This window comes from Mercenaria mercenaria, chromosome 2, assembly GCF_021730395.1.
Source record: "Mercenaria mercenaria strain notata chromosome 2, MADL_Memer_1, whole genome shotgun sequence".
NCBI lineage: Eukaryota > Metazoa > Mollusca > Bivalvia > Venerida > Veneridae > Mercenaria > Mercenaria mercenaria.
Genome location: NC_069362.1, coordinates 13844147 through 13867868, shown reverse-complemented (window position 1 = coordinate 13867868; position 23722 = coordinate 13844147). Strand labels below are relative to the sequence as shown.

Here is a 23722-nt window from a genome sequence, read left to right as displayed (position 1 = left end):
TATTGTTTCTGATTAGATCTAACAAATAAATATACAAGTATGAGTAGAGTAGGAACATCTAAATCTCTGGAGATCATAAAGACAACTAAAAGCTTTTCAGGCAGTATGTAAAGAGTTTAGACGTAATGCATAAGTACTAGTGTTTGGTACATGTATGTTCTTATATCAAGTTTACTTCTTTTCTAATAAAATGGTTTTACTCTAGCACTTTTTATATCATCTGCTACAACATTCTCTGAACCTAATGTATTGATAATGTAAGAAGGTATCTATAAAACAGTAGACACATCTTTTATAAACCCGGCTAGAACTTCATTAAATCTTTTGCTTTTGGGGGAATGAAGATTCTTCATTTCTTTACAAACAAAGGGTCCAGCTATATGTCTTAAATGAAATTTGTTGTTGTGGATTTTTTTACACGTTTAATAAAACTTGTGAATTAAGATCAAACATTTTGAAAATGAAACGCAGCGTAGTGAAGGCAAAACTTATAGATCTACCAATAAGTGACCTATAGCCGACCATAATTAAAACGCTCTGGTTATTAAATTGATGCTTCTTGCTATAACCGATCTGCAGATGAAGACTTGAACTTCGCTAGATCTTTTCAGGTTAGTTTTACTCGCAAATTGTGAATCACAGTTTTGGTATTGTTGTTACATTTCGGTGTTGAAGAGTGGGCCTTCATTGGAATTCGATTGGTTGCGACTTGGTTTTTCAAGGCTGTCTAAGCTTGGAATGGAATTCATAAAGATATTTAAGAAATAATACATCTGATTTAGTGATTTGTCGCTGGAGTTCAGATGCGAAAGAAATAGATCTAGATCTATATCACGAGTGATATGATAATAGATCTAGATCTATGCATCTGAACGACAAACAATAATTTTATTCAAGAGCAAATCACTAAATGAGACAGAATCTATATTATTTCGATTCTAACACGTAACCAAGGATTTTAAAGTACATACTTGACGACATCCATTAAATATCCTGTTTTCTGTTGGTTACTTTTCCAGTGTGCCGCTATGCCGTTTGACGCTATGACGTAATAAATGTGACGTCAGAAAAATGAATTGTTGTATTATAAGTCTTCTTTGGTCAATAGGAAAATGAATAGGGTCATGCTAGAATTACCATTTGAGAACGTTTTCCGTCAATACCAAAAGGGTCTGACACGTGTGGGCCACCTAAATATGGCATAATAAATAGTCCCAAGCCACTGGGGACAAAAACCTTTTAACTACAAAACGCCCAACATTTTAAATGCATGTCATTGCATCCATTGTTTCTCTCTATGAATTACAGAGCTATGCATTGCCATTCGTAAAAAACACACAACTTTTATCCATGCCTTAAACGATGTTAATTTTGTTAGGCTTTGTATGTCACAGAAATGAATATTTCTATCCATTTACACGCGTTCGTACACACGGAATGCATCAGTAAAATGACGGTTTCTTGCAAATTATCGGCGAGTAATTGCTACAGTTCAATAAACAAACATATTTACTAAGACTCACCACTAATCTTATTTTTCTGTTTCACTTTGAAAACAGAGACAACATTTCCAAGTTAATTTCATAAACATTTTCGCCAACATCCTCCATCTTTCCTGTCGCGTACTATTGACAGAACGGGTGATGTAACAAGTGATTTGACTGGCTAAGCGTTTTGACAAAAAACCAGGTGAGAAGGTCACGGTAAAGGTTATTCAAGATAACAACTGAAATCTGTTATAAAATTAAACTTGTGGTCCAAATGTCTTTTGCTGTAGCTTCAAAAACAAGAACGTAGGTCAGTAGTTCAGGGTTAAGAATATTAAAGATGAGTATTGAAATCAGTATCAAAAGTTGTAAACGTGGTCCAATGTCTATGATGTACCTTCAAAAACAAGAAAGTAGGCCAGCAGATCATGATTAAGACTTAATTATGCTTGTGGTCCAAAGTTCTTTGCCCTGCTTCAAAAAAAGGACCACCCGGGCGTGGTCTATATTGACCCATGGGTCATGATTTGAACAATCTTGGCAGAGAACCACTAGAGCTTATTATATACTAAATATTTAAGCTCTGGGCCTTATGGTTTAAGACAAGAATTCTTTTAAATGTTTTCCCTGTACAAGTCTGTACAAATCTATTTAAACTTTGTGCCCCACGGGGCAGGGCCATATTAGACCCCAGGGGATAATTTGAAAAATATTGGTAGAGGACCAAGACTTGTGCCCTGTGGTTTTGGACAAGATGATTTTCAGACGTTTTCCCTATATAAGTCTATATAAACCATGTAACCCCCAGGGCGGGGTCATATTTGTCCCTAGGAAGATAATTTGAACAAATTTGGTAGAGGACTATTAGATAATGCTACATACCATATATCAAAGCCCTAGACACTTTGGTTTTGGACAAGAAGATTTTCAAAGTTTTTTCCTATATAAGTCTATATAAAGCATGTTATCCCCGGGCGGGGCTATATTTGACCCTAGGGGGATACTTTGAACAAACTTGATAGAAGACAACAGGATGATGCTACATACAAAATATCAAGGCCCTAGGCCATGTGTTTTTGGACAAGAAGGTTTTCAAAGTGTCTCCCTATATAAGTCTATATAAACCATGTGACCCCCGGGGCGGGCCATATTTGACCCTAGGGGGATAATTTGAGAGGACCACTAGATGATGCTACATACCAAATATAAAAGCCCATGACCTGTGGTTTTGGACAAGAAGATTTTTTAAAGTTTTTCTTTTCGGTTGCTATGGCAACCAGAGTTCTGTATGGAATTGAATTATTTGAAATCGTGAACAAACGCCGGACGGACGGACGGACGCCGGACGGTGAGCGATCACAACAGCTCACCCTGTGCTCAGATGTGCTAAAATAGTGCAAGATGCAGAACACGCTCATATTCACAAAACTTCCCTCGTTCTTTGGATGCTTGGTGTAAAGCATCCATGCACTGGACTCTTATCCCTTTGTTATTCTTTTAAGTTGGAGGAGCAGAGGTTCGAACTTGCAAGTCCTGGTTTCGTAGTCATACAAACATACAATCGGACCACTGCGTCCGCTCTTTGCAGATAGTGTTGATGATAAGTCTACTGAATAACAGTGAAAAATTATGACGAGTCTAACATTTCGTCTAGACAGAGTAATGGAATTTTACAACTATTTAGAGAAGTGCCAATTTCATCTTTACTTTAGACTATTTATGAAAATAAAAAAAGAAAACAAGTAATCCAAAAGTTCATTCCCTTTATTTTGCTGTTTATACAAAGAACATATCATCCAACAATATGCGCGTTGTGCCCACTTGCTTGAAAATTGTTATAGAAGTGGCCAATGGTCGTCAAAGTTGAGGAATTCGCGTGTAACAAACTTGCCATCGAATTTACGTAAGAATTTTTCAATCTTCTAGCCGAGAACCAAGCATACCTACAAAAATACGAAATGGGAACACATGTCATAAACAGAGCTTCCGTAATCAGAAAAGCTCAGCATTGGAACATTCTTAAATTTCATTTAGTTGTATGTGTACTGGCGGTGGGAGTGTAGTTTGGACGTGCTTTGATTTTGTGGGATAGTCTGGGTTTAAAATAAGTGAAAAAATTTGAGAAAAAATGTTTTATAGATTGTAACATTTAGAACTTTGTCCTGTATATCTTTTGTTTTTCAGAGTTTAGAACGTTATATTAAGGCATCGCCACTGTCACAACTCCATATCAGTTCATATTTTCAGGCAGGGTAGTTTTTCTTGAAAATTGCACTAAAGCCTTAACAGTTGGTCAAATTATCATCTACATAGAAATATATGATGATTTATAGTACATACGCCTCTTGTAAAATGTTTGAGTCTTGTTTAGACCGTAAGTTTACCCCAAAATATTGAAATCTTACACGCAGTCAAACTCCATTATAACACATATTACAAAGACAAAATTTAGTTCTTTTTAAGGTACAATATGTATACTACAAACTTTTACAGAATTTTTTGTCGAAATGTTCCTGATTATTCCATTAGACACAAAAAGACAACCCCATGTAAATTTAATTTAAAATGTTGTTTGTACATGCATTACTGACCATAGCTAGCTAGGTAAACTAGTACACAATATCACTTGTTTATATACATGTAAATTATGTGTGAACAGATAAAACAAATTGGATATATTGATGGTGTTTTGATTTTTGTGTATAATTCAGTAACCAGGTAAAATTTCAAAATAATTACTTTAAGATTTTTTTCTTCACGGTCTTTTTTACAATTGGCTGTAATTATTGTTTACATGTATTGAATATATATTGAGTTTGACTGCACGTAAAATTGCAAAATTTTGTCATTTTGGCCAGAGAAAAATATCGAATAAAGGCATAATACAGGTAGTGAAATGCATATCCTTTTCTTACATATGTTCACATAGATATTTAGAACATAACAATGACAAAATTATTGACTTTATTGTTACCACTTAGTAATTTGTTATTTTTATGAACTTTTGCATGTAAAATTTTGAGTAAACTGGCCGCCACTGTGGCGATGCCTTAAAGTGTCTGAAACAAACAGAGTATTTCTTCGTTACATTCACAAACAATAGCATTTTTGCTGGGTTGAACGTCGCATCGACACAATTATAAGTCAAGCTTTCCAGCTTTGATGGTGAAGGAAGACCACAGATGCACCTCTGTGCATTATGTCATTACGGGCGGGAACCTGGGTAGAACCACCAACATTCCGTAAGCCTGCTGGATGGCTTCCTTATATGAAAAAAATCAACGCCCCAAGTGAGGCTCGAAACAGTATCGGTGAGCAAGTGATTTGAAGTCAGCAACATTAACCATCCGGCCGCGGAGGCCCTCAACAACAGTATCGAACCTACGATCATAAATCATGTAAAGTTTAAATCATTTTATTGTCTAAAATCAACTAAAAATATTTTAAATGTATGCTTAATTTTTACACCTTTTTAACGGATATTTTGGAACGTTGATTTTGACTGAAAATGGTTGTTTATTTAACCACATATATTTCAGGTCTGGTTGATTTTGTATGAAAAAAAATAATTGTTGCACATCTTTTTCATCTTAAAATGCGATATTTTTATGTCTGCTTACCTATAAACGTATTTTGCGGCTTCCAGTTGCGGCAGTAACGTCTGCATTAAATGCAGTTGCTCTTGTTCACTTTTGGAATTGGGACATGCAAACTCCGTCAGCCAGACTTTCTTGTGATATTTTTGATGTAGCTTCTGCAGGTACGACATTATATCGTGGGCATTGCACCTATACAGATGTGCGGCGATATAGTCGATACGGCAATTGTGGCATAACCTGAAGAATTCATCGTACCATTGGAAAGCAATACCCGCTGTTGCCGGACTGACAAGAGGTCTCCCATGGGAATGCTTTTCTATTTCCGGCCAGGCATCGGCGGCTTGCTGTGGAGTCATATCTGCTTGGTCTTTGTGGTTGGGTTCGTTGAAACCCAGAACATAGCGAGCGTCTGCTGGTATATGAAGAACAGTATGATTGTTGTATTTCTTTACCATGGGAATATGTGGCGGCATTGTCTGGTTTGTGGAAGGCGGGCACACGCTTGTTACTTTAGTATTAAAGAACGACATGTCCATGTGCCAGTCATACCTTTAAATACACAAGAGAATGTGACTGCAATCATAATAGAATCGCAGTCATAATAGAAACTTGATAAACACATTTTATCTTGGATTAAAAAGGTGAAAATAATGTCAAATTATGCTATATGCAGATGAGGCATACCAATACCCAGGAATGTGACGACCTCACAAGGCGGAGCATACCAGATGTCACAACGCTTGATTGACATTCACTTGCCCAAATAAGACTATTTATTTATTTAACAGTCACCGTTAGTTGGATATTGCATCGTTTCAGAAATCTATTTCATCAAAACGTTGCAGAAATCAATTTGAGAAAAGAGAAATCAAAACTTGAATATAAACTAGAAGATGCTTTTGTAGAAAAGCGCATGTCTCCCCCAATGCATAGTCACGTAGGCAAGAAGTCAATAGGGGACAGGAGCGAAAGTCAAAGAGACTGATAGCTGGCTGCAATAGGGACCCTGTACTTGACTTGGCATGTCCAATCATCCCACTAAGTTTCAACACTCTGGGTCTAGTGGTTCTCAAGTTATGAATTGGAAACGGTTTTACATGTTCATGCCCCTTGGTGACCTTGACCTTTGATAGAGTGACCCCAAAATCAGTAGGGGTCATTTACTCTGCATGTCCAATCATCCTATTAAATTGAAGTGGTTTTCAAGTTATTGATTGGAAAGAGTTTTCTATGTTCAGCCCCCTGTGACCTTGACCTTTGATGGAGTGACCCTAAAAACGATAGGGGTAATCTACTTTGTAATTCCTATCACCGTATGAAATTTGGATGTTCTAGGTCAAATGGTTCTGTCCGCTACGACCTTGATCTTGATAGAGTGACTAGAGTGACCCCAAAATCAAAAGGGGTCATCTACACTGCATGTCCAATCATCCTATGAAGTTTCAACATTCTGGGTCAAGTGTTTCTCAAGTTACTCACGGGAGAAGGTTTTCCATGTCCAGGCCCCTGTAACCTTGACCTTTAATAGAGTGACCCCAAAATCAATAGGTCATCTACTCTGCATATCCAATCATCCTATGAAGTTTCAACATTCCGGGTCAAGTGGTTCTCAAGTTATTGAGCGGAAATAGTTCTCCATGTTCAGGCCGCTGTGACCTTGACCTTTAACAGAGAGACCACAAGATCAAAAGAGTCCGTTTACTCATGACAAACCATCCTTTGACGTTTCAACATTCTGGGTCAAGTGGTTCTCAAGTTATTGACTGGAAAGAGTTTTCTATGTTCAGCCCCATGTGACCTTGACCTTGACCTGTAATAGAGTGACCCCAAAAATAATAGAGGTCATCTGCACTGTAGGTCCTACCACCCTACAAACTTTTAAGGTTCTAACTCAAATGGTTCTCAAGTTATTGACCGGGAATGGATTTCCATGTTCTGTCCGCTGCGACCTTGATCTTTAATAGAATAACCACAAAATTAGGGGTCATCTACTATACATCATCCTATGAAGTTTCAACATTCTGGGTCAAGTGGTTCTCAAGTTATTGACCGGGAATGGATTTCCATGTTCTGTCCGCTGCGACCTTGATCTTTAATAGAATAACCACAAAATTAGGGGTCATCTGCTATACATCATCCTATGAAGTTTCAACATTCTGGGTCAAGTGGTTCTCTATTTACTGACCGGAAATGGTCTCCCATGTTCAGGCTCCTGTGACCTTGACCACCTTTAATAGAGTGATCCCAAAATCAATAGGGGTCATCTACTCCGCATGTCCAATCATCCTATGAAGTTTCAACATTCAGGGTTAAGTGGTTCTCATGTTATTGACCGGATATGGTTTTCCATGTTCAGGTCCCTGTGACCTTGACCTTTAACAGAATGACCCCAAAATCAATTGGGTTCATCTGCTCTGCCTGATCACTCATCCTATGAAATTTCAACATACTGGGTCAAGTGGTTCTCAAGTTTTTGATCAGAAATGGTTTTCCATGTTCAGCCCTCTGTGACCTAGACCTGTAACAGTGACCAAAAAATCAATAGGGATCATCTACTCTGCATGAACAATCATCCTATGAAGTTTCAATATTTCTGGTCAAGTGGTTCTCAAGTTATTGATCGGAAATAGTTTTCCATGTTCAGGCCCCTGTGACCTTGACCTTTGTTGGAGTGGCCCCAAAAACAATATGGGTCGTCTACTCCATAATCCCTGCCAACCTATGAAGTTTAAAGATTTAAGGTCAAATGGTTCTCTTAAGTTTTAGATCGGAAATGAAGTGTGACGGACGGACGGACAGGGCAAACACAATATGTTTCCCCCAGTTGGGGAGGGGGATACATAACACCAAGCGATAATATCAGTTATCATCTGGATATGATATACATTTGACCTTTTAAAGGGCGTATAAAGACATTCGGTCCCAGTCAGTTTAAACTTGCAGGCATGCAGTATCCGATATTACACCGTATAGAAATCAGGCATTGAAAAAATGCTTAAGATATTATTCACTCAAGTTGAGTTATGCATATATTTATGATATACATGTAATAAATAATGGCATGAGTTAGATGTCTGTCGTCGTCGGATAATGTAAAATATCCGTTTAAGTCGTCATATTGTGATAAGATAAATAACTTTGACCAGTTTTTCTAATGCTGCCATTTTTACATTTCAAAGCGTCAACGCGGCCTGTCGAGACACCCCATTATCGAAATAATTGGATGGTGTTTGATATTGTCGCTTTAGAGCGATTCGTTAAAAGATTTTGAGAAATTTCTTGTTTTGAAAAAAAATAAAAGTCAATTCCATTTCTAATGAACAGACATTTGATTTAATGAATGTTGGAAGGCTTGAAAAAATAATAGTTCGTGAGTTTTGTATGGAGTTAATTACAGCACGTGCTTCACGTGCGTGCACATTTGACAATGATTTTGATATAATTATCGCACACAAAATCACCATACTGGATCGTATTCAATGCATTATAATTGAATATTTATATACAAGTTGCAAAAATTAAATAATTGACATATATAACAAGAAGCGTTAAAATGTCGACTCGTTGAATAATATCTAACACTTTTTTACGTTTTCACACGTCTTGATACGTAATTTACGCCAGTTATCAGTCAAATAATTTTTGGATATCCCACCATTACTAAATTTCATCTGTACACAAGTAAATGATAACTGGGTCCGGTGAGGAGAAGGAATAAGTAACATAATAATGCCTTCTATCAAGATGTAAGGCGACTTTCGTTGAAAAAATAAAAGAAAAAAGGGTTAGTGCTACTGTGAAGCAAAACATATCAACATGACGAAAAGTTGAAGTGAAAGTAAATTCTTACCACCATGACATGTTGTTCAGAGCTTTGAAGTCATCGCATAAAAGATTGCCAGGATATGCAGCCACGCCCTTCTTTCTAGACCCATGAACAGAGCTTGCAAGCAAAAGAACATTCAACAAGATCAAAAAAATCATTTTGCTAACTGTAGGCGAGTGTACGTGTTAGGTCTATATATACTATACTGAAATGTCACCCTGTTTACTCTGTCAATACAACTTTCAAGAGTGTATTCGCAGGAGGACACCTTTAATTCTTTAATCATTTCTACTCTCAGTTTTATATATCGTAAACTCATGAATAAGTACATGTAGTTTTTATATACTATAGTATACTACTCAGCGTTTTGAAGATATTAACTCTTAATGTGGAAGTGATAGCACGATGTTGGTATAACAGTATTCAGTCTGCTTGTTCATTTAGTATCATATATAGTTACTGTCCACTAAACAAATCGATCATTTTTTCGTTTTGTATTTTTTTTAAATTTTATTCCAGACTGATTCAGTATGGACTATTTAAAGCAAATCTTACACTTAAGTTAAAAACTGACAGATGATGTTGATGAGCAGAGACCATAGTACATATAGACCCAAGGGCATATTATTTAATCCGCCAAAAGCTGCCCGACTTAGCTGAAGGGCTATTCGTCCATATTTATACAGAGAATGAACGAATATTCCCAAATGGCAAACAAGTGGGAGTAACGTTCGAATAAACCATTGTTATATGAACCGCATCTTCATGAATACTTTATGGGAATACATCATGAAACGGTGTTACACTTAAATCAAACACAATGTATAGAACATATACACTGAAAACAAATCATAAAACGTCTACGCATTCCTAAGATATTCCGCGGGAGGTGTTACTTTGACGTCACGTTAACCTACTGTATTTGGCGCCATACAGACATGAAATAGTACATTAAAGACATATTAGAATCGAAACAGTACATAGCAGAACCATGTTTTAACATATCTCAATAATACGAATCGTTTATACGCCCTCGTGAAATTATTTAACAAGCGTTAAACCTCACTGTATTGTTTCGATATGTAAAAGTATGGTCTGCAATACATTTGTCTTAAGTATATTAACGCAAGGCAAATTTGGTGTGGTCGTTAAAGATATTTCTCTTAAACTCATACATTCCTAATGACAGAGGAGACAGGGTGTGAGATAATCAGCACTATTACATAAAATTTGGGTTATCTCAAATTTTAAGACTGTTATAGATATGACCTCCTATCTTCTGTATTTGTTTTACTTCTGTATTCGCTATATAAAATCGTATATAGTAACTGTAAAAATGAAACAAAACCCTTTTTCGCCAGCATCGGCACTGAAAATAGTATTTCTAATTTGAATCTGAAGTATCTGTAAGACTTATTAGGTTGGCATACACCAAAGTCAGTGTAGTATGTCATAAACATAATAGGTCATAAATTTTCGTCTAGTCCTTGCACCACCTTTTCTCCAACCCCAACCAAAAAAAAAATCTAAGAATTTATCTTAAAGGTAGTCAGTCACGTTTAAGCAACACTTTATGACATTTTTAGCTCTTCATATATTCTATTAGAGGTTTGTTTAAGGAATAAAAAAAACCATTACATCCATATTGGATATGTTTATCTTATTACTTTTTTAATTACCTCCCTTTAATATAAAAGTTTTAAGAAGTGGAAATTCTTTTAATTTCAAAATGGTTTCTAGTTTTAAATTTGCATTTGATAAGTATTTGGATATTTCAATTACATGAAACAAAAGGCAATTTCTAAAACAGTGTGTAGCTTAGGAATTTATCTATATTCAATCTATTTTGGTTGCACAACCGAGAAAAACAAAGGAAGTAATAATAATTTGTAAACATTTTGGCAAAATATGTACTTGTTAATACAAATGTTTGACAACTTTAATACTGTAGTGTTTATATTCATATTATTCCTAAGGCAAAATGTGTATCTTAAATGTACACTTATGTTAAAATGACGCTATATCTTGGTTTGGCAATCAGGAAAGGAAAATCAAATTTTAAAAATAGTTCCACTGAAAATCGGCCGTGTATTATTAATTCTGTGAACGCAAATAAGGATAAATGATCAGCTGGGTAATTTTCGAACAAATCCACTGGTTGACCAAAATCTGAATTACAACCTTTAGAATAAATGCCTGGTAAAGATAAATATTAAAGGATATTAAAGGATATTTAGTATGTTTCCTTTGTGTATGCGTTTGTGCTTATGCGCGCGCGCGTGTGTGTGCGCATGCGCGTGTGCGTGTTTATGTTGTTTAGAACAGTAAAATATCAATTAACCTGATAAATTTTCAACTTCAAAAAAACAGTACTTGCCGTACAAAGTCTTCTGTAACAATTAGAAGCAGACAGCTTGAGAATATATATGCATAGTCCTAATAATAAGTAACGCTCGGTACACATGACAAGTTTTTTTGGTGACAGCGGTGCAAGATAAAACATATATCGAAAAATATCACTAACCCACATTCAAAGATGGATGGTGCAGATGGTTGGAACGATGGCCGGTTAGCATGAACGAACGTTTGAGGGAAACACAAAGGTGGAACGAAATAAGTAAGCTTCAGACAGAAATATCTTTGACATGAGTTGAGTATACTTAAAACAACAGATGTAAAGCCACGGCCAAGACAGTTGTTTTAAGACTATGGAAGAAGCACAGGCAGTACGTTTAGTGCAAACATGTCACCTTTAGAGCCCACCCGCTTAGCTCAGGAGGGAGAGCGTTGGTCTACGGATCGCGGGGTCGGGAGTTAGATCCTCCGGCGGGGCGTATGTTCTCCGTGACGATTTGGTAAAATTCATTGTGTCTGAAATCGTTCGTCCTCCACCTCTGATAATTCATGTGGGGAAGTTGGCAGTTACTTGCGGAGAACAGGTTTGTACTTGTACAGAATCCAGGAACACTGGTTAGGTTAACTGTCCGCCGTCACATGACTATAATACTGTTGAAAAACGACGTTAAACCCAAAACAAACAAAACATGTCACCTTTGCTAACACCTAAATAAAGTTCAGCTCAAAACCACAGACCAAATAAAAAAGTCAGATCGACTCGTGACATATAGAAGGAAGCCAAAAGGAACCAGCTACCTCTACACCGAAACAAGATACCTTTACTCAAAAAAACATTGGTTCCAGCTAATGAGTGGTAAAAAGCTGAAACTAGCCACTTCTGAAGAAAAAGGAAACTGGTCAAACTATAAGCTCGTTATGAAGCCTGTTCAACACTTGTTCAATGACTGGACGTATGATGAAAAAGGGTTATACCTTGCCATATGTTAAGGAGGACAGGCATAAAGACTTTTAGGCAAATTATGAGGCAACAAAAATGATTACAGCGAATTGTCAAAATCATTAGAGAATAAATTGCACCAGCAAACCAGACAGAACTATACAGGGTTCAACTCCTTGAAAGACGACCGAAATGGCAACTGAAACTTTTTCAGAGCCTGGGCAAGACATAACGTCCTACAAACATGGCATATCCAACAGCCCCAGAAATTATAAGAGAAACTTTGGCAAAAGAACAATTTATGGGTGCTCTTATAAATTCAGATATGAGAATTCGTGTTAAATAGTAAATTCGTGTTAGACCAGTACATTAGACTAATACATTAGACTAGTACATTCGTGTTAGACCAGTAAATTTAAATGACGCAGTGAGACACGCCCTAAAGCTATAACAAGGCCGAAAGAAACCATCTTGAAAGCCAGGGGTTTTTGACGATGATAACATGTCTGAGATCCATTCTACTAAATGTTTGAAAACATTGCAGAAAACGCTTCTTGAACAAGTGACTAAAGTGAGTAAAATCTCTTGAAAATAACCAAAAGAAATCCGGTCATAGGATAACAAGCAATTGTAATTTTCAAAACATTCAAAGACCAAAGTTTAACCAACAAATTAAATAAAAGCGCATTCAGAGAATTGAATTACGTACAAAGGAGTTGCCATAAATTACATCATAAACCTGGAAGCAATTGGCAGTCAAATAAACTCATTGGTTCGGGACTTAGCTGATGTAGAGTTTAATGAATTAATGACTATGTGAGTCCATACAGAGGTAAGAACTATACTGCTCCAAACACTACTCTTGGTGTAAAGGAGAAAACAAAAGTTTTTATTGAAATACAAGGCATAAAATATGTCTGGAACGTTGTAGTTTCAATATAAATATAGATGCTATACTTGGCTTGAACTTTTTTAAAGCTCAGCATTGTCAGGTTGATGCAGCATCTGAAATATTGATAATACAAAGTAAGAAATATATGGTTTGATTAGTAAAAATGAAGTGATGAAATTAGACAATAATTAGAGACATTATACGACCGCTTTAAACAAGCGCACTGATAGACATACAAAGTAACAGGAGAAAATTATCTGTCTGCAGCTGAGACAGAGATTCAGAAGGATAATAAAACAGTAGTTTGTTATAGTATTGTTACATACTGAGATAAATCTTTTTATGGTGTATGCTTTGAAATTATAATAAAGTAATGGACGTTAAATGAAGTGAAGCGAAAACGTAGGTGTGAGTAATGTTGCAAAATGGTCCTTTTCACGATTTATATACCTTTCGGGTAAGGTATTAGACCCATAATAGAGTACCTCCTTATTGAAATGTATTCAATTCCTACCATAAACCTACTCTGATAAACAATCCTATTACAAACACTTGCCATGATCATGCTTATTGTTTACCTTGTCATTCCGATACAATTTAATTGTCTATAAATGTATGCGGTTTAACTTCCAAGTTGGTCATTCCAGATTTTCACGATTTTGTGAATAATTACGATGTTTGTTGCTTTGCAGAAACCAAATCAGACAATTTTGACAGCGTAAGTGTAAACGGTTACACTTTCAAGCATATCCACATGGAAATATGTAAACGTAAATCCGGTGGGGTTGGGGTTTTTATTAGAAATTCTTTAATTAACAATGTTGTTTTCCTGGATCATTCCACAGAAAATTGTTTGTGGTTTAAGTTGAAAGATGGTTTATGTATTTACGGTGTTGTTTATATACCTCCTGAAAACTCTCCATACAGTTCCTTAAATCTGTTTGACGATTTGGAAAATAATATCTTAGACTTCAGTGTTAAGTATGAAAACTGTAATTTTGTCTTTTTGGGGATTTTAATGCAAAAAGTGGTAAATTGTCTGATTTTTGTGATTTTGATAATTATGTCATAGACGATATTTTTGATGTAAATACCAAGCAGAGTATTGGGTTTAACAATCTTGTTGATTTAGGGATACCGACCGAGCACATTTCTAGTGATCTTCATCGCTGTAATAATTACGGTCATAGACTTATAGAAATGTGTAAATTTACGCTAACGGTCGTTGTGGTTCAGATACTTATATAGGAAAATGTTCTTGTATCAGTGGTAGTTTTAGTGATTATGTTTTATTGTCCGATATAAATTTCCCTAAAGTTAAACATTTCGATATTTTAGATTTTGACCCATTGTTATCTGATGTGCACTGTGCACTTGAGCTATGCTTAACAGTTGAGTCTATTAAAGTAAAGGACTCTATAGTGAATCAGGATGAAGTTCCCAATGAAAACTTAGTGTTCACAAGTCCTGTTTGGGATAAAACCTTAAAAGAACAATTTACTGGTCACTTTGACGTAAATGACATCAAAATTATAGTAATATTGTTATTAATAATTTAACAGAATCAGTTTCAAATATTATTGTTAATGCTGCTAAAAATTGTAATTTTATTCAGCAAAAGAAGGTTTACAACCCGGGGCTAGAGGGCGTGGACGGTAGCATGCATTTCCACTACCAAACAAATCAAACCGAGCCTGCAACATTTTCGTTTCTGTCGTGTTGAGCGACCTGTGAAGTTTCCACTTTTCTCTATTTTACCAGAAGAATAAGTCTTCTAATTCTCATAAACCATGGTTTGATAATTGTTGTAAATATAAGACATGATTATTATAATAGTAGAAATATTTATAGACGATCTAAATCAGATGTGAATAAGAATAATATGATAGCAATGAGTAAGCAGTATAAAAAAGAAATCAATAAAAAATTTAAGTCATTTAATGATCAAATAGTTAAAAAAACTCAGAGGTCTTAAGAATTCTGATCCTAAAGCTTATTGGAGTATGTTAAATAGATATTCGGGTGAGAAAAAATCCATCGTACACAAAATTTCTAGTGAAGTATTTTATGAACATTTCAGTAATTTGAATTAAGATTTTGCTAATGCAGATACTTTTGAAAATGTGGATTTGGACAATATACCTGAATATAATGAGATGCTTAACTCTCCATTTTCTGAACCTGAAGTTGAAAAGGCAATCAAATTGCTAAAGAATAACAAGTCATCTTCTATTTTTGATAATATTTTGAATGAATACCTTAAAAATCTTCATCCACTCATGTTACCGGTGCTTTGTAAACTGTTTAATATTATTTTAGATTCTGGTATTTTTCCAGACGTTTGGAGTAAGGGTATTTTACCGTTGTATGAAAATAAAGGCGATGTTAACGACCCAGATAATTATAGGAGAATTACAATACTAAGCTGCTTTGGTAAATTATTTACATCTCTGTTGAACACTAAATTAAATTCTTTTTTTAGAGACTAATAACTTATTATGTGAAGAACGGGCAGGTTTCAGAAAGTATTATAGTACTGTTGACCATATATTTTCTTTGAAAATTTTAATTGATATTTATGTGCTTTTGTGGATTATCGTAAGGCGTTCGATTCAGTCAACCGCACTGCTTTATGGCGTAAGATTTTAAATCATAATGTTGATGGAAAATGTTTCAAAATTATTTTTAATATGTATGAAAAAGCTAAGTCATGTGTAAAGTCAGATTGTACTGATTTTTTGCTAGTCAGACCGGTGTTAGACAAGGAGAAAATTTAACGCCTGTACTGTTTTCATTATTTTTAAATGATTTGAATGATTTTATGTCCACTAAATACACAGGTTTGCAACTTTTGTCTGAAAATGTTAACCAGATGTTAAATGATAATGATGTAGAGGTCTTTCTCAGACTATTTCTATTATTGTATGCTGATGATACAGTTATTCTAGCAGAAAGGGCTCTTGATCTCCAGACAGCTTTGAATGCTATGTCAGAATATTGTAAATTATGGGGCCTTAAAGTCAATGCTTCGAAAACTAAAGTAGTAATGTTTTGGAAAAATAAAATGGGTATCCGTAATCTTCCTGTATTTCGATCTGAAGAAAACGTTTGATATTGTCGACCATTTTTCTTATTTGGGTGTTATTTTTTCTTTTAATGGGAAATTTAGTAAAACCAAAACCTATTTGACTGATCAAGCCCGCAAATAAAATCTGGAATGTAGATCCCTCGGAAGCACCGAGAACAAGGCAAACAGTGAAAATTGCAGACTCGGTTTGATTGAGTCTGTTCATGAGCAGTAATGGAAAATGCAACACTGCTCACGCCCCCTAGCACCGGCTTAAGCAGTATTCAATCTTCAAATCTAAATGAGTTGAAATCAATGGTCCCGAAGGACCAGAAAATATAACAACACTGAGAAAGCCATGTTTTCTGTTATTGAAAAATCTAGAAAATTACACTTGCATATTGATATGCAATCGCACCTATTTGACACCATGGTCGCACCTATTCTTTTATATAGCTCGGAAGTATGGAGAATTGAAAGCGTTGATATTATTGATAAATTTCAATGGAAATATCTTAAATATATTTTGAATCTGAAGCAGAGCACACCTAACTGTATGTTATATGGCGAATTTGGTCTTACGCCACTTTCTAATCGTATCAAAAGTAGAGTTTTAAATTATTGGTGTAAGCTTGTGAATTCCAAGGAAGATAAAATTTGCAATATCATATATAGAACATCACTTTTTCTGCATGAAAGATTGAATATTAAATTTAGTTGGATCTCCTTTGTGCGAGATAATTTGAATAATCTGGGTATGTCCAATTATTGGTTTGAACAAAAAACTCCACCGTTTACTCATTTAAAAGGATTGTTAACTCCAGGCTTAACGACCAGTTTATACAAAACTAGAATAGTATTGTTAATAATTCAAGTAAATGTTTGAATTACAGAATGTATAAACAAGAATTTGTATTTGAAAAATATTTCAAACTTCTGCCAAATGATCTTGCTGTTACACTATGTAAATTCAGGTGCATGAATCATAAATTACCTGTAGAAAAAGGAAGATTTTACAATATTGCTAGAGAGCAAAGAGTCGGTCAATTGTGTGATAACAACCTGTTAGGCGATGAATTTCATTACCTCTTTAATTGTACATTCTTTAATAATGTTAGAAAAAATATATTGATGACTACTACTTTAAACGTCCTAATGCTTTTAAATTCTCAAAACTTATGAATTGCGGAGATAGAATGACTTTACTTAAATTGGCAGTCTTTTGTAAAAACATAATGTCTTGTTTTAGATAATTTGCTAGTTTTGAGGTGATGGGCCCGTAATCAAACTTGGTAATAACCGAGTGTTTGCTTGTTCTTAAGCGGCTCAGCATTATTTGGGTGAAGATTATGTAGAGAGTTTATAGTTTGCCAATTGTGTTTCCGGGCCCACTACCTTAATAACATTCCTCATCCTCGACTTTACTTAAATTGGCAGTTTTTTTTTCTGTAAAAATGATGTCTAATCTTAGATAATTTGCTAGTGTTGGGTGATGGATCCGTAATCAAACTGGGTAATAATCGAGTGTTTGCTTGTTTTTCTCGGGCTTGTAGATTATTTAGAGGGTTTATAGTTTACCAATTGTGATTCCGGGTCCACTACCTTTATAAAATTTCTCATCCTCCTTGTACACTGTTCACAATAATGACATCTTGTTTCATATGCCATGTTGTTGTATGTTGCATTGTTTGTTAAGTTTATATCAGATGCCAATAAAAGCCTTGACTTCAAAATAAACTTGAAACTTGAAACTTGACAGCCATTTTCAGGTGGGGGGATAGGTTCAAGCCCCACTAGGACCATTTTTGTTCTTTATTTTCCTTTTTCTACTAAGTTTTTACTTCTTTCAAGACTTCTTATTGATTTATTGTAAAACAGAGTGGAAAAAAATCATCTGATAAGCGATTTCTTGCTATTCTAAGTGAATTTACCTCTAAAACAGAAGGGGTAGAGTTTTTAAAAATACTGAGTTACATGCGGTAAAAGTTCTCTATTTTGCCTTCACTCTTTAGATTACTTATTGTGGAAGAAATGTAGGTAGGTTTCACTTCTGCCCCAAGGTTATTTTTGAATGAAGTGAGCAAAATTTCAAACACACCCGCAGGATTCAACCTTATTTTTTCCATGTTGGAGTTAGAACTTTGTCTCATTAAATCCATTTACTTGAGGCATCCTAGAAAAAATGATATTGGCAGTTTTATTTTGTGTTTTATAATTGTTAACCAATAGTTTGATGTTTCTTTTATCAAAATTAATGGTATAATGAATTCTCTGCAAACGTTTTGGATTGTGGCCATCACTTTGAAATTTGTCTCTACTTGAGCTTGAGGAAATACCATAAACTTATAAAAAACGGCACGGTAAAAGTTGTTTAAAAATTGCAACACAGTGCGAAACACGGTCAACTTTAAGAATATACCAAGCAAATGCCATTTTTTAAACATTACTATTAGGTGTCCATAACCTTAATTAAACTGGAAAATGTTGTCTGATTTGTAGGCCTACACAAATTTAAAACAGAATAGTTTTTTTTTGACGTTTGAGAGTTCAATTTATAGACTCGTCAGCCGATTAGGGAAATCAGCATGATTTACCTTGCCTTATTTAAGTAAGAACCACTATTATACTGAATAACACTGTCTAAATAACGGATCATTCGATTATTAAAAGTACAAAAACATCGCTGACCTTGAACTATATTGTCCGTAAGTATTGACCTGGCACTCATTATTCTTCGCCAATATTTTTGGACGTTTTCATTATTTTACGCGTTATTTGTATCCTGAACGTAACTTCATTACTTAAAATACGGGGGATGAACTGTTACACGGGTCTCGGTTATGGAGGATATATTACAGAATTAGGATGCTGCTGCTACAGTTTTCCCCGATAACAATACAATTTGTATTTCTATACCAACGATATGTACGTCATTTGAGACATAGCTTAATTAACATGCAAAGGACAGTATATGTTGAAGTCTACCAAGCCTTTTATGACAGAATTCAAAATTGTGATATAAAATTATCAAAAAGGAATTGATTAAAATATATTTCAAGTATATTTTATGCTCATTTGCATCGATAAAAGCCCCCTTCTGACAGGCATGCACTTACAATTCGAGGTAGAAAAATTACTGTGGGTCTATTTTTTCGTGGGTTTATAAAATGTTACAGTTTAGCATGATATGTTACAGTTGTGGGCTGCTACTTCTGGATGTGTTAGGAAGATAATGTTTGGGATACGTTTAGACAATATACAACACCAGAATAATAAATGAAATTTAAACACCATTAATAATACGTTTATTTTTTTAAGATGTAACAAATATATTAGTTTTGTAGTACTTTAATCAAATCACTCAATCCGCCCGGGTCTACTACTACTTTGCTTGTTTGCATTCAATGACTCTTTTTTGTATAATAGTATTTATTAACAGGCATCGGGGTTTACAGGCATCGGGGTTTACGTTGTGTCTATAAGTTTATAAAGAATGTTAATTAAGTTATACAAAAAGTATATCAAAAAATCATCCAAAGCTATCTCGTCACTTAAATAAAATCTGGAAAGTAGATCCCTCGGAAGCACCGAGAACAAGGCAAACAATGAAAATTGCAGACTCGGTTTGATTGAGTCTGTTCATGAGCAGTAATGGAAAATGCAACACTGCCCACGCCCTCTAGCACCGGCTTAAGCAGTATTCAATCTTCAAATCGAAAGCCTGTTTTCACAAAAAGCACTGATTCTTTCTTAAAAGAGAACTAAAAAATTTCATGCTTTACTTTACAATAAGTGAAAACAAATCGATTTATTTATTACACTTTCCTACGTTTTATTGTTATGTATTAGTCACTGTTGTTTTTAGGATGCTTCAGTTTAAACTTTAATTGAAATAGGACACAAAGGCCAAAACAAGAGTGTAAAATTACTCTTTCTGTAATTATCCCACAACTTGTGGTGCTTCTCCGTTGCCGCTGAAATTATTGTAGAAGTTTCCGATAGTTGTAAGTGTGGATAAGTCGTTATGAAGAAGACTAGCAGCGGGATGTACGAATCCATTTGCCAAATATTCGTTTAACTCTAGCTATAAAGCATGAACATCTAAAACAAAACTTTGAAGTATATAGCACTGCCAACATAATGCATAACAAGAGCAAGAGCACTGCCTACGGGTGCCATCGCTCGTCTGCAAGTGCTGGTATGTACGTAAAATATGAATTTCAGTTCAGAATTTCTAAGTTCAAAAGGACCATAGTTCTGAAAAAATGCATATCAGAGTTATGGTTCTTGGACTACACAGTCACCTAATGATGTTAAACAAGTGTGCAAAGTTTCAAACCTGTAACTATTACAGTTTTTGAGAAAAGGTGGACCTAAACAAAAGAATTAACTGACGCCGACGACCAAGTGATGACAGTACCTCGTGGATTTTTTCTCTCTCAAAAATTAGACCTGCTAAAAACGGTACGGGTAAGAAAAACAAGTTCAAAATAGACATCGCCATCGAAATGTTAAAAATTTTAATAAAGTGAACCGATGGTCCAATCGCGATTGAGCAAGCCAAGCTCATATATATCCGAAATTTAGATCACTTGTATTTAATGCAGCATATGAAGGCGTTGTATCTTATCGTATAGGCTTTTAAATAATTTCTAATTTCGCAAATGCTACATCAGTTTGTTCAAACATTGCAGAAAAGCAAAAGTCATATCACTCTAGGAGCAATTATTACAAGAATAGCTTATTAACACGTCAATAAACCTTTAGTTGAATGGAGACACGTAAACTCCGTCAACCAGATAGCCGTGTTGTATCTGTGATACAGCTTTTCCAAATTAGACCTGATACGACTGGCGTTACAACTATACGCATCTACCCGGCAGCCACACCCTTCTATTTCGACCCACACAAAATGCTCGTAGATAAATCTACGCTTAAAGAGCATACCGTTAAAATTTTGTAACTTGGTATTTTGATGTATACATTTTGGACTCCAGCAACTATGCATGCTATAAAAGTGAGTAAGTGCGTTTCTCTAATTCATTTACAGATAAGATATCTAATGGAGTTCATAACATTTCATACAAAGCGTCGTCATATACATGTGATACAAGGCCATGCCTATCGTATTTTCGCAATGTACTAAAGCTCGTTTCGGAATTCAGTTACACATGTCAAAGATTGAACAATTTGTAAGTCAACGGATGATGTGTGATAATCATAAATTAATAGCATGCATTTCTTTTAAGCCAGATATCGCTTAGGCTAGATCTTTTAATGAATAGACATTTCAAACATTCACCTCTTCATTGGTTGCCTTATGAATGTAGACGGAAAGCTGCTTGGGCTGGTAATCCTCTGGCAGTAAATGTCTACTTTACCTTGTCAAACATCAGAAATAAGCATTTATAACAAAAGTAGATTTACGTTAGATCAAAGTCACAATAAGTTCAAAACAGAAACTCATTCGGTATACAGACTTAAAAAAAAACCCAATGCACTTAGAAAAAACATCATAGATAGGCAATATGCAGATATAGTGAAAACTCAATGAGTTCTTTGTGTTGACAAACAATTATCTTCCTGTATCATAATTATAATGATAAAGGTCATACTGATGAAGGTGATCCTTCCGTTATATTTATATAGAAAACAAAGAAAAATATCAAACAGGGAATGCCACGCACCAAAAACGTAGCCTCCTCAAAACGAAACCCTCAGCACGCATACGCGTGCACCACACACACATACACACACACACACACACACGCACACACACCCAAAGCCAACACATAAGGACAAAACGAACAACACACACGCACACAAAGCCAACACATAAGACGAAACGAACAAACAAAGGAACACAGTGGGGCACCGCCTTGGAACGGTCAGTGGCAAAAACACCACTGGGGAGCTTAAACCGGTTTACGGTGCACCTAACCTCACTCTTACCCCCACCATGTGCCAAAGACATGGGGCAGTGTAAATAAAAGTAATCCCCTCCAGGTGAATCTCTTACACACGTAATGGAAACAAAAAAGCATGGCATGTAAAACACAAAAATGCTCGTGTATAAATATATAAAAAACAAACCTTAAGAACCAAAAACGTATGTACTCAATGCCTTTTCAGAAGACAGAGCAACAAGAGAAACACCCTTAAGGGCCCGACGAAACAGGCCAGAAGACAAATATCAAAACAGTTCAGTCCTGGTAGGATTTAAAAACTGCTCATCATAGAGTCCTCCCCCTCTTCCGTCAGACGCAATCAAAGAGGGAAGCGTAGTGTCCAACTGTAAACGGGTTGAACACTAAACATGCGGTATGTCTCAAAACAGTTGGGTCGTAACCTCTTTTAATAAAACGTTTGATAATCTTTCCAAGTACATTTGGAAAATTACCGTGACCCAAGATCTTACGAAGTTTGTAAACCACATCCCCATAAAAAACGGGTTTAGAAATACCTTCTCGCAGAAGTGTCTTTAAATTACTATTGAATTTTAAAACTAAATCAGAATTACGATAATAAAATTTAGCAAAATATTTACGCAATTTGTAATAACGGTAGCCTTGCTGAAGAAGTTTACCTGTAATATATTGATTACGTTCATTGAAATGCTTGACATGACTACACGCTCTGGCAAACCGAATTAATTGAGAAATATATACCCCATAAGATGTAGACTGAGGTACATCCCCATCCAAATGGGGAAAAGTTACAATACTAAAATTAAAATCATCCCTAAATACTTACGTAAAGAATGGGAAAATGATTTTCTCATATACATGCAATCTCCATTATTGGATCCATTATTGGAATATAACATAACATAACATAACTGGGTAAAATCAAATTATTATAACTATGTTCCATCTATACTGATCTTTCAGTTTCAATAATAAGTTGCCTATTAAAAAAGTGTATTTTTTATGCCCCCGAAGGGAGGCATATAGTTTTTGAACCGTCTGTCCGTCTGTCAGTCTGTCCGCAATTTTCGTGTCCGGTCCATATCTTTGTCATCGATGGATGGATTTTCAAATAACTTGGCATGAATGTGTACCACAGTGAGACGACGTGTCGCACGCAAGACCAGGTCCGTAGCTCAAAGGTCAAGGTCACACTTAGACATTAAAGGATAGTGCATTGATGGGCGTGTCCGGTCCATATCTTTGTCATCGATGGATGGATTTTCAAATAACTTGGCATGAATGTGTACCACAGTAAGACGACGTGTCGTGCGCAAGACCCAGGTCCGTAGCTCAAAGGTCAAGGTCACACTTAGACATTAAAGGATAGTGCATTGATGGGCGTGTCCGGTCCATATCTTTGTCATCGATGGATAGATTTTCAAATAACTTGGCATGAATGTGTACCACAGTAAGACGACGTGTCGCGCGCAAGACCCAGGTCCGTAGCTCAAAGGTCAAGGTCACACTTAGACTTTAAAGGATAGTGCATTGATGGGCGTGTCCGGTCCATATCTTTGTCAACCATGGATGGATTTTCAAATAACTTGGCATGAATATGTACCACAGTAAGACGACGTGTCGCGCGCA

General features: G+C 35.6%; 1 protein-coding gene across 1 annotated transcript; it reads right to left on the bottom strand.

Moving 5' to 3' along the window:
• Positions 1-3233: 3233 nt before the first annotated feature.
• LOC123563243 (uncharacterized) lies at positions 3234-9092 on the bottom strand. Its single transcript, XM_045355931.2, has 3 exons — positions 8937-9092; positions 5108-5635; positions 3234-3430 (listed from the first exon to the last, which is right to left on the bottom strand). The coding sequence occupies exons 1-3, from the start codon at positions 9068-9070 to the stop codon at positions 3280-3282; spliced, it is 813 nt and encodes a 270-aa protein (XP_045211866.2). The 5' UTR covers positions 9071-9092; the 3' UTR covers positions 3234-3279.
• Between the last annotated feature and the right edge of the window lie 14630 nt (positions 9093-23722).

Bases quoted from the DNA above. Each gene is read 5' to 3' on its own strand.
- LOC123563243 (XM_045355931.2), bottom strand. From the start codon at position 9,070: ATGATTTTTTTGATCTTGTTGAATGTTCTTTTGCTTGCAAGCTCTGTT. The intron at 5,636-8,936 runs GTAAGAATTTAC...GTGTATTTAAAG, and splicing joins CTGAACAACATGTCATGGTG to GTATGACTGGCACATGGACA. The intron at 3,431-5,107 runs GTAAGCAGACAT...GTATTTTTGTAG, and splicing joins GCCGCAAAATACGTTTATAG to GTATGCTTGGTTCTCGGCTA.